A 12,044-nucleotide genomic window follows, 5' to 3' on the forward strand; every position below is an offset into this window, starting at 1 on the left:
ATGTGGTTTTCCTTTTTATTTTTTTTATTTTTGTTCTTAAGTTTTTGTTTGTTGCTGCTGTTTGCTTTGTTTTAATACAATTAAGGATGTGCCATTTACACCCCACAAGAAAAAGCAGAGAGTCCTTATGGAAAAAAAAACAAATATATTGAACACATACCAATCAAGTGGTACAGATACGGGACTGGCTTTGATTTCAAAAGTAGAAATAAAAAAAGATGTAATGCAACAGCTGTTCAATTTCCAAGTCTAAATAGGCACTGTAAAAAGACATTTCAGCTTTCTCCAGCACACATTCCTGTCTAAATGCTCCCACTGTAATCAACTCCTAGGTTCCCAAACAACAACAAAAAAAATCACTGGGAACATAACGTTAGAAGAAAAGTTAATATCCATCCACCCACCCTCTTACAAAAAAGCAAACAAAAAAATTTCCCCCAAAGTACAACCTTTCAATGCTGCTGTTTTGACTGGAGCAGAATTGGAGAATTTATAAAGGTTCAAAAGCACCCAAGGCAAGTAGTACAATATAATTTGTTCACTAACTTGTATTGGAAAGGAGATTAAAAACATTAAGATCTGCATCTTGGTACATAAAACTGTTGTCCTGAATAAAGAGAAATCTTTCAGGAAAGTTTTACAACTTGGTGGAAGTCCAGGACCCAGCTTTAGGCATCATTAATCAATGGGGTTTAATTCGGACTTAGTTATAACCACTTTTATATACTGTACATCTACCCTATAGTTGGATCAGTGTCTCAAACTGCTCACTGGTGTCCCTTTGAACAACTGTAAACTAAACCATAGTATGCAACTCCATAGGAAGCTAGAGATCAGATGAATATACACAGCCAGTTATATCTCCCCTGCTTCACGCTCTTCTGAGCTCCTCGGGTCTTCTGATCGGCCATTAGCACTTTCATAAGAACGTTTCTTGTCTTTGAAATCTCGCGGTGACCTCTCTCTTGAGCTTCTATCTTTATCACGTGATGTTCTATCACGATCTCTTGAACGTTCTTTGTCTCTCGAAGATCTTTCTTTTGAGGATCTGAAAAGTGCAGTAAGTTTGAGAATTCTGATTAGTCATGAATTTATAGCGGTCAAGCAGCATTCCGATTTTATATTTTTCTCCTTATTCCAACATATTAGATTTATGTCATATATGAGAAAACATCAGAAGTCATTCTACTTTTCTTCCTTCCCTACTTTCAATTGCAAAACACAAATACTGTTTAGGGACAAAATTTAACCTACTTTTATTACAGAGTCCAGATTAAGGTCAATATGCTTCATTTAATCTCTTACTTTCAATTCCCATCCTCAGTCATGCAGTATCCAAAGTTCCACCAGAATTTCTCATATGCAGTTTTTAACTTGAGAAAAAATTACTAGCATCTCTCCCACAAAGTTACAAGTTCTCTTAAAAAGTGTATTAAAATTGGAATTTCTTTAAACGAAAAGGGGAATTAACTTGCAGAGATTCTTGAACAAGGCTATTACATGACCAAAAGCATATCTGCACTCCACTTAGTTTTTGTAAGAATCATCCCTTGAAGATTTTAGAAGGTCGGTGTGGTGATCTTTATAGATATGTTGCTGTGATGACAGGCATTTCCAAAACCTTTACAAAGAAGCCAGAAAGAGCTGTTGCATTAAACATTCTACATAGGCTTAAATTAAATGAGCTGCCTGCATTAAAAAAAAAATATATTTTTTTCCCCTTCCTTGCAGGAGGCACCTAAGCTTGTCATTGAAAAATATTATATTTTCATTTTAAGGTGTCCTGCAATCATAAAAGAATCAAATTCATACTTTCACAGAAAAATCTTAATAGCATCCTAGCATAAAGCTAGTTACTAATTTCTTAGACAAAATATCTGCTGTATTGGACAGTAGACTGTACTCTTTCCACCTGGACTAAGTTACTGTCATTACCTCAAAGCTTCAAACCAGAAGTCTGCAGCAGGCTTCTTCAATAAATGTCCCTTTATAAGCTTCCAAAGAAGTGACCTCTCATAGTTTCCCAGCTAAACAGATTACTTTTCCTATAGCATAGTGTTTTGCAAGGTTTAGCATTTGCAAGTGCTGAAATACAGGCAGTAATTCTATACCACAAAGGACACGCCAATCAAGAAGTTAATACTAGAGTTAATATAGCTGCTTCCCAAGTATTTTGCACTACAAGTCTACTGCAGAAGTAACAATGCTCCCAAATCAGCTGACTCAGACTAATTCTAGTCATTAATCCTAGAATAGGCAGACAGACAGGATACAAAGCCATCAACAGCTTTGGCTTTTCATTCAACACGTTTTTGGAGAATGTGAGATTTGTTTGTCCAGCTGGCCCACTGCTCCATACAGGTGAGACTCTAATCAGCTGACGAGAAGGAAGTCTGGCTTTAATGGATCACGGCACAATAATGTGAGAGTTCATACAATTCCTTTAGCAAGCAATTATTACTACAAGGAGATTTAGAACTAAAATCCCATTCCTACCTCTCTCAATGACAAGGGATATATAGACTTCAGCATCAGAGCCTCTACTAAAATTCCATGATCTGGAATGCTCAGTAAGGATTACTTCCCAAACGACCAAGTAGGTGCTTCATCAGAAATCTTTAATTTGCAAGATATGTGGGGCAGCACCCATACTGTCATGTTCAACAATTATGAATCACATTATAACAGCCAATACTGGTTCCAGGACAGCATTTGTGGATGCCTGCATTGGGTCTGAGGACAAAAAAATGTAAGTGACCTTGGACAAAAATCCCACATAGCCCTGGCAGTCTAGTGTGAGATCTAGGAAAGCAGGGTATCATGTAGCCAGTTTCAAGAGGTAAGAGACTAAAAGCGCGGGTCTGTGATGTGTCATCAACCCCAGCCACTTTTCTCAGAAGAAAGAAAATGAGAAAACTAATACTTCACTACAGTGAATAAGAATAGGGCTAGAACATTCATTCTGTTGTCCACCAGGACCTGAAGAATATTTTTAAAATGTTTGTCTAAATGCTGAGAGCATTTATCTCATCCAGCTTTAAATCTCTGCAGTGTAGACATCTAAGATAACCAGATTCCTTTAACGTGAAGCAAAGAAATGAGACAAATCGTGCCCTAGAAGCTTCTACTTTAAAATAGATGCAGAAATATGTCAGATGAGTCTGTAAATGGGACTCTTGAGATTTACATGTGACCTCGTCATCTAAAAACAGGTGACGTGAAATCCCATCTTATGATTTCAGATACTCTTTGTCCATACAGTACTGACATACGTCATTAGCCCTTGCTATATAAATTCCTGCAAGTGGGCTCAAGCACACAGACACAACCATCTCAATGGCTTTTAGAACATGAGTCAGCAGCCTGAAAGAACTTTAATGATGCTATTGGGTATTTTACTCTAGCCAAGCCCCCAGAAAAATCACACTGAGGGCTTTAAGGTTAGCATAAAACGTTGTGACTCTTCCCATGGAGAAACCACAACTCCACAGTTCTCTCAGTGGCCTTAGAGTTAATGGCACACGTGCTGCCACTGCTGCAGCTTTCAGCAGTCCTGCTGCTGCTTCCGATGTCACTCTGCTGTTCGGTGATCTGGCAAAAGCATCACAGTCTCCAGATCCTACTTTATTTGGTTATGTCAGTCAAAAAAAGAAAAAAAGGCTAGGACTCCTTCCTGAAGTAGGCAACTTGCTGGAGTGTATTCTTTTCTCTTCCAAACTGTACTTGGCCACAATGCCTTGGACAACTGAATGTTTTGAGAATAAGGAAGACAGGTTTGAATTAAGGTACTTTATATATCTATTTTAAGAAAATGCTCAAAAAATATTAAAAATAGGATTTGGCAATATGTACTTCCTTGGATTAGAAAAAGAGATCTTAAGGAACAAGAAGAGTGACATGTTTGAGCCTACAAGTTCAGGTTTATTTTGGATTCTGGCATCAACAGCGGTACTGTATTTGATAGGAAGACTTTTCCTGACATTCATGTAAAAAGCAGATCTAGTGGCTAGAAGGGCACCTACAAAAGGAGGCATCCAGGCTGGCTGCAAGGTCAATTGCTATCCTGGCTCCAGTGAAGCAAGACCATAGCTGTAAGGTTACACTAGTCTCTTGAGAGCACAATTTACATAATTTAAATATAACAGCTATGTTTGACATTAGAGAATTAAGACATATGAGCTGCTAATGATGGCACACACCTTCCTCAAGTTAACAGTAGTCTAAGACTCTTATTTGTGCCAAGGATTGTTCCAACACAGGTCTCTCTCAGGGTGGGAAATGGCATCAGAAGAAGTATTTCCAGTACTTGGTTTCATAAGGTTAAAATCATGTGCCCTGAAGTCTGGTATTTTTACTCATTCACAAACAAAGCTTGAAAGGCTTATCCTTTAATAGTATCTTGTAAAAGGACACCGATTTCATCTTCAAAGTACCTTGTCCTTTTTCAGGTAATCTTTGGCAGCTGATAGGCTTAGCATTATATAGATAGCACCACTAGTTAAATGTTTTCATGCCATTTCCTTATTCTTACAGATTTCTCTGTCAACATGCAAAAATAATGCATCATTTGTCTTGTGCTTATCAAATTGGAGAGTTTGAACAACTATGATGAGAATGACAGAACAATCCACCAGTATAATTTTCTCTGAAGTGCTGAAATTCAGCCTTGCAAGGCTGGACTTTGATGTCAAAGTATTAAAGGCAATTTGAGCATACAATTTATGCAGTGGTTTATCCAAGTGAACTAATGTGTTGATACAAATGAAAACGTCTGTTTGAAGACTGAAAAACTACAAGTTTGAAGTGAAGATTTGCTAATCTGCCATTGTGACCACCTTGAAACTGCAGTCTTGAAGATAACCCTGATGACAGGCTAAAATGAAGGTGGAAACTGCTGAGTGTGAAACGTTGACTTTAGGACACTGAAGAACATCCTCAAGAATTTTAAATACCATTGATTATATCAACTAGAGTGCTGAACATTTACATTTTATTCATATGCCACAAAAAGAAAGAAACAAAAGGCTTGGACCAACTCAGTCTTCTATGCTCTCTTAACAGAGCACAGTGGGACTAGAGTCACCTAATGCAGAAAGAAGCTCACCTTTAGGGCAGAAAGCACCCTTGAATAAATTCAATAAATACTTCTCCATCCTTGGAGGTAAAACTACTAAATCATTAGAATTCGAAAACCTGCATGTATGGATTCTTCAAACTGGACCTGTTCTTTTCTATCAAGCCAACAACCTGTCAGGGTTTTAAGACTAGGCACCCTGTCTACTACACTGCACTCAAGTCTCTGTCTCAGTGGTTGACCTTTACAAGAACGGAATCCTGGTTATGAGCAGGCCTCCCTACCAGAAGCCTTGTTTTACAATTCTAACACTCTAAATTACGCTTACCTCACTTATCTAAAATAAGCCAGCAACCCTCAGGAGCAGACAGCAATCAAGTCATTCAAAAGCAGCAGCCCCAGACTGCTCTTTGCAGTAATTTTTTCAACATGGGATCAAGCCACTTTCCTCGCAAAGCATTATCTCCATATTTGATGCAACAACTTTATTTAATGGCACTTATAAACTTGCCTTTATCTAGCACAGTACACAACAGATGGGTTCCACCACTGGGAATAAGAGCCCAAAGGGAAAACTAAATTGCTAACAGTTAAAACTGCTTATATCCCTAAGTTCAAATGGAGATAAATTATTTCACTTCACTACCAACTTTCCTGCAGCGTAGATTTATCAGCTTGACAGCAATACCATGGATCACTCCTTCACAACAGAAGTAATACAAAGACCTATTATTCTTATTTTTAAACAAAAAAATCACTACTATATTTAAAACCATAAATATGCAAAGGTTATAACCAAAATCTGAGACAGCCTCAAAATATGTATAAATTACTAAGTACTGAACGTAAACTTCATTTAGTGCAAAAAAAATTGATCACGCATGCAGGAAAAGCCATTTGTTTCCAGACCAGTATTTACCGCTTTTTGGAGCTGCGTTCTCGGCTTCTCTCCCTGGAACTATGCCTGCTTCTATGATGGCTGCGACTCCGGCTGCGGCTGTTAGAGCGAGACCTGTGGCGATGGCGTTTCTCACGGGACTTGGAGCGAGTTCTCCTCTTTCGTTCCCGGGAGGCTGAGCGAGACCGATGTCTGCGGCGATCTCGGGACCTAGATCTAAAACGGAAAGGAATTAAGACACTGCACCCACCTAGCTACTCTATCAGTGTACTTTGAATATTACACACACTATGCATAAGCGAATTTGTACAGAGAATAACCTGCTGTGTTCAGACCCACTGCATTGCCCTCTCACAGGGGAACACAGAGGGGAGAACAACATTAGACGTGCTACAAACTTTTTTGACTAAAGCAGACAGTTTTACAGTTGATTTATGATTTTACTTATGGTTACAGCATAGCCAAGTCAGGCTTCGGAAAGGAAAAATAGTTGTTTTAAAATCTTGCATTTATCAGGCCAAGTTTTAGAACTTTGTGATGCAGTGACAGGGATCATCTATTAGAAGCTATGTAATTAGGATGTTCTCAGAACTTAGGACTATACCCTTTTCCCACAGTTACTGCAATAAAAATAGCCTGGAAGATTCTAAACACCATATAAACTCATTATTTTCTTTCTTTTTTAAACCACCTTGCAGTAATACCTCACTGGTGACTTTCAACTGTAGTAAAAGAAGAAAACTGGCAATATAAATAGGAGTTAACATAGCACTTAGTGCTTTAAGAACAGAGGTTTTCACCAAAAGGTATTGAACACAAGCATCTGTTTTGAAGGAAGTAATTCTCTGCGTTCCAAATGTTATTGGGGACAAAACGTTGCATTGTAGTAGCCACAAAACAGACAAACAGCTCAACAGCAAATGCTAAATGCTGTATAAACACACAGAGGTATGTAACAGGATGCTTTTTCTGTGAAGAACATTTCAAATTAATAAGGCTAGACAAATTTATAACGTTCCAGCTTGTGAAAGGCTGGCATCACTGGTGGTATTTCTCGTTTGCAGATTTGTATACCTTTTGGTATGTTTGCTGTGGGATCTTGACCTGAAACAAATGGAAAATGGTAAATCAATTTTTCTTACAGAGTCTCATTAAATATAAAGTACAGTTTAGTAATAATTGGACTAGTTGAGCCTTTACTGTATTTTTCGTTTTACTAACAAAAATTTTAAGGCCTTTAATTTTAAGTTAACATCTTTGCAACACATTTATCAGGAAATAGATCCCCCAACAACTCTGTTTTGTGTTTTGGTGGGTGTGCGCATGTGTGTGTGGGGGGGGAGGGTTAAGGGTAGAATACCTACTCCACTTTTTAATTCACACCCCTTCAATAAGAAAAGCTTACTGTTAAATAGAGCCAGTACTCCCTTATTTCTTGTCAGACACATTATCTGACTACAACAAATTTCAAAATATTCATTATTAGCTTCTGAAGACAAGACTGTCAAGAGAACCGCAGTTCAGGTCCCATTCAACCCTACCCTCACAAAGCCTGGAAACAACAGTCTATTTCATAGAAAAACAGCAAATTACTTTGCTTAGTCATATTATTCAACTATTCCCAATAAGGAAAAATGTTAACACCTGTCAGATCTCAAAAACAAGGCACATACCTGAGAAACATATCACATGTAAAGGGCATTTGTTCAAGTATGTAGAGGCATTGGTATTTGTAGTTTTTAAAGAAAAGGCATTCTATAAAAATAATTTAGGTTTTAAGTGTATTCAATGCTTAACTCTTTCAATACTTTTAAGTTTCCAAGGAAGGGAAACTTATGATTCTGCAGATTTATAAAAACCAAATGTTCATGAAGTATACTGTAGCTTTTCTATTAAACTTAGATAGGACATTACATAAATGCAATTAAAGTAAATCCTTACCTTCTCAGCTTCTCCCTTTCTTCTCTTTCCCTCTCCTCTCTACGTTTCAGGCGCTCCTGGTTTCGTTTCTCCTGTTTATCAGCCACAATCCTCTAAAAGAAACGGAATGTATTCATTAAGTTACACTTCAAAATTTCTCAAATGAAGGTGTAAAAGCTATAAAAATAATCTAGACAGTTAATAGTCAGTTCTTTCCCTTGTATATATTTCTCCCTCTCTCTTCCTCAGTACATATACGTATTTTTTTCAAGAAACACAAGTTATTGCAGAAGAGCTGCAGCAAGTAGGTGGGTGTTACACCAAGACCTGAAAGATGTAAACTTACATTAAGTGTTTCATGAAGGGGAATTCAGAGCAGTAAGTCATGTCTTAATGTGAAAGCTTCCATGCCAAACCTGTCATATTTTGGCTACTGGGGAAGGGTAGAAGGGAATTAGAACAGGGATAGTTAGGAATTTCATTAACTCCCTCAGCTATCCTTTGAAATAAAGAAACTTTTACTCTTAATGGACTTGGTTGGGCTGATACCTAGTTTTGAGGCTACTTGCTTCTGTGTTGTGAACAGTACACATAGAATTAGAAAGGATGCTTCAGCTGACAGCCCCCAGGTTGAACTCACTACTACTGGGGACAAGGCACGCTCAGTAGAGGGCCCTCAGATATGGAACTCACAACTGGAGATCTGGCCAAACCCAAGTCTCGCCACCTTCTGGACATGATGAAAGAAATTCAACTCTTTGTAAAGACCTTCTTCTGAGATGTGGAATTGCCCCAGCAGCATCTTGATTAGATCTCTGAGGAGAGCTCTGAGGAAGGAGGGGATAATTATTGTTTTCTTTTTTGTTAGGAGAAGTACTTCAAAAGATTATTTTATTGATGCTTTGGGAATGTGACATCATTATCCATGCATATTTTTTCCAAAGGTTGTAAATAATCAGTTAATTAGCCCCTTTATGTCAAATTATCTCTCTACTTCCTTGCACAGTATCAGTAGTTTAACTACAAGCAAGGTTTCTTCTTCAAGTGAACCTGCATAATTTCATGTAGGTATGAGAGGAAATGCACATCATCTCCTCTAGGTATCTAAGGCTTGAATTACAACAACTGTATTTAGGAGCCTAAATTACTGATATAGTTAACAGAAAAAGTTGAGCTTTCCAAAGGGTAAGTCACAGTATCCATGCAAGACAGCTGGAATATTATGAAAACCAAGCCAATTCACTCAAATTCAGCAGCAACATTCCTTGCTTTAGGGCTTCAATTCATTTAGTGATTCTCTTTAGTGATTTCTATAGCAACATGCTTCATTGAGCCTTGAAGTCCAGAATTTGCATATTAAGATCATAAATGGCATAAGTGTCCAAGTCCATCCTCTTGAATACCAAAAGTCTGGAATATAATTCCAGTAAGTCATTCTTCAAGCATGTGATTTCTGGTCAAGGTAGCGTTGTTTAAGAGAATATTCCAACTGGATTCAAAACTTCAAGCTATGGAGAACATGCAACCTCCCTGTAACAGTTATTTTAGTAGTTAGCCTCACTTCAAGATCTACACCTTTTTCTATTTTGACTTTGGATAGCTACAGCCTTAAGTTGTTGGAACTCATTTCACCTACTGTTAGTCAAGCTTAAAGCTGTGATAAGCACTTAAAGAAATATTGTTGGTACCTATGAAACGATATGCCTGGATAAATTAGATGAGTTTCTGTAGTCTTTCACCATACAGCAGGCTGTTGAAGCTCCAAACATTTCTGTAGATCTTTTTGGAATCCTTTGCTATGAATTACTGTCCTCTTTATGTACGTGCTCTTTACTGGTACCAAAACTGAGCACAGCATATCAACAAGCCCTATTAACATTTTATCCCTAATTAAGTAAAATATCACTCCCTTAGGGTCACATGTTCTTGTATTTTCAAGAGTCTCATTATTACTTTCATCCAATAAACTGGCTTAAGGTAAAGTTCATTTATCTATCTCCTATGTCTTCCAAGACACAGACACTTCCAACAACACTAATTCAGAATGCAGTTCTCCATTTGACAAGTGGAATTGCACTCTTTGTTCTCAAAATGCATTACTACGAACAGGTGTTTTAATAGAACTAGTCCAAGTGAGGCCATCTTATCACATTATCTAGGTAATTGGTATTAGATTAACATGTTCAGTGTTTATAGACTAATGAAATATCTCAAAAGGTAACATGAAAAAAATCACACAGCCAGAGATTCCATTAAGACTGCCTTATTAAGTAGGAGCACACGCACACACACGAAATAGAGGAATGATTTACCCTGAGTTCCTCAAGCTTCTCTCTTATTTCAATAAATCCTAAATGCAGCTTTCCTCCAAAGTGGTCAGCAAGACGTCGGTCATTGTCATGAAGACCAAGGTAGGCCGAACACACTTCACAAACCCGTAGCTTCTGCTGCTGAAAGCTAGAGGCAGGCATAGAATTTCTGTATACCTCCTAGAAAAAGCAAACTTGTTAGTCTTACATCTCAATGCACGGAAATACAAAAACGCTATTTTACCATGAGTATGTTAGTTTTGATGACAATTCAAAGCAAATCAGCACACCCTTTAGTTAATTCACACCAGTCATAAGTTAACTGTCTCATTAAGATTCAGTGCAGGTTCCTCGTTTTGAAGATTGGATGTAGTAAAAACAGGATATTACCAAATGGTTTTGCAAATTAAATAAAGTGGGGCAATTATTATCCTTATTTCACATTATACTGATTAGAACAATGAGTAACTTTCATAGACAACACACTGAATACATATTAACGCAAAAATTACTATATGTTAACATGTTACGAAAATGTGTTTTCTTTGTGAATGCTGTTTAAAACAAGAGAAATCTACCTGCATTTTAGACACTTACTAAACATCAAGTTATCTAAGCAAAATTTACCTACACTCAGATGACAGACAGACAAAACTGCCAGCAACCCCTCTGGTACCGTTAAAGCAACCACGGGTGTTTGTTTCTATGAATTTAAGTATCTTGGTGAAATACGATATGGAAAAAGCTCTTGACAAGATATGCCACCTGGACATTACAATAAAGACTACTTTGACTTGCCTGATACACAAGCCATTGACTATCTTTCAATGAAAACAAACTTAGCAGTGTCTGAAATGGCTCCCCTTACTGAAGCTTTCCAATAGGAGCCACACACCAGCACACCCCAATGTGCAGTGGGGTTTCCACGGCAAGAGTCAAGAGACCCAATGAGATAAGCAAGGCCAACGCACAGACATGACTGTCATGTCCACAGATGTTACCAGCCAGTACAGCTAAACTAAGGTAAACACATCATCAGTGGAAGTTAGTATAATTGAATAGTAAAGGAGTGTATTTAAAGGCAGAAACTTCTCCCATGCAGGATGCCACAAAGCAAATTCCTTGGTTTATATAAAGCAGTTAGCTAAGGAAGTGCCAGCCGCTAAGGCATCTTGCACTACACAGTTACTGGCCAATTTAATTTGGGATACTGCCCTCTTTATCCCCCAAACCTTACACAATCAACTTACTTCAGCTTCTCTCTTCTTTACCCGGGCCTTCTCCACTTCATCCATTACTTTTTGAGATTCTTCCACATTTCCATCAGCTCCCAGCTGTTCTACTTTGGCCAGTAGTTTCCCAATTTCTTCATTCAATTCATGAACTCGTTCAGCCTTGAAAGAGAAAAGGCTCAATACAGGAAATGCTTTTAAGTTAATTATGGAAAAGAATCTGAACTAATACTGAGGTATTATTATACACAAAATCTGTAGGGTAAAATTAAAGCACGCATAAATAATCTCCCCATTTAAAAGGGAAACAGAACTGCCTCATGGCAGAACACACAGAGAAAGGCTGGGTTACCAAGAGTATGTAGCAACTCCAGAGCATGATTTTGTTCAGAGATTTCAAATAATTCACATTGTTGTCTTGCAAAATTAGTATTCATACAACCATTCTTCCTGGCTTGTGCATGTATTTGCAGAAAAAATGATTTTTTTTTGATCAATAAGTACAAGAATTACTAACATTTGTGTGGTATCGTATCACAGAGATTAAAGTTCTCTGAGGTCAAGAATATCAAAGAGGTCTCTTCCATGCCTTCTCCTCTCCCTGCTTTAGA

General features: G+C 37.8%; 1 protein-coding gene across 4 annotated transcripts in view; it reads right to left on the minus strand.

Moving 5' to 3' along the window:
- The window catches only part of LOC118171868 (putative RNA-binding protein Luc7-like 2), a 33,389-nt gene continuing 21,345 nt past the window's right edge, over positions 1 to 12,044 (minus strand). For 3 of the 4 annotated variants that reach the window (XM_035335304.1, XM_035335333.1, XM_035335324.1), the window contains 6 exons: positions 11,452 to 11,595; positions 10,205 to 10,381; positions 7,914 to 8,005; positions 7,047 to 7,076; positions 5,994 to 6,188; positions 1 to 1,048 (listed from right to left, as the gene is read on the minus strand). In XM_035335304.1, coding sequence (XP_035191195.1) covers positions 856 to 1,048; positions 5,994 to 6,188; positions 7,047 to 7,076; positions 7,914 to 8,005; positions 10,205 to 10,381; positions 11,452 to 11,595 — 831 coding nt within the window. In that variant the 3' untranslated portion in view covers positions 1 to 855. The remainder of the gene's footprint in view (positions 1,049 to 5,993; positions 6,189 to 7,046; positions 7,077 to 7,913; positions 8,006 to 10,204; positions 10,382 to 11,451; positions 11,596 to 12,044) is intronic. The other variant, XM_035335314.1, reaches the window with a different exon arrangement.

The sequence above is a fragment of the Oxyura jamaicensis genome, chromosome 1 (genome assembly GCF_011077185.1).
Source record: "Oxyura jamaicensis isolate SHBP4307 breed ruddy duck chromosome 1, BPBGC_Ojam_1.0, whole genome shotgun sequence".
NCBI classification, from domain to species: Eukaryota; Metazoa; Chordata; class Aves; order Anseriformes; family Anatidae; genus Oxyura; species Oxyura jamaicensis.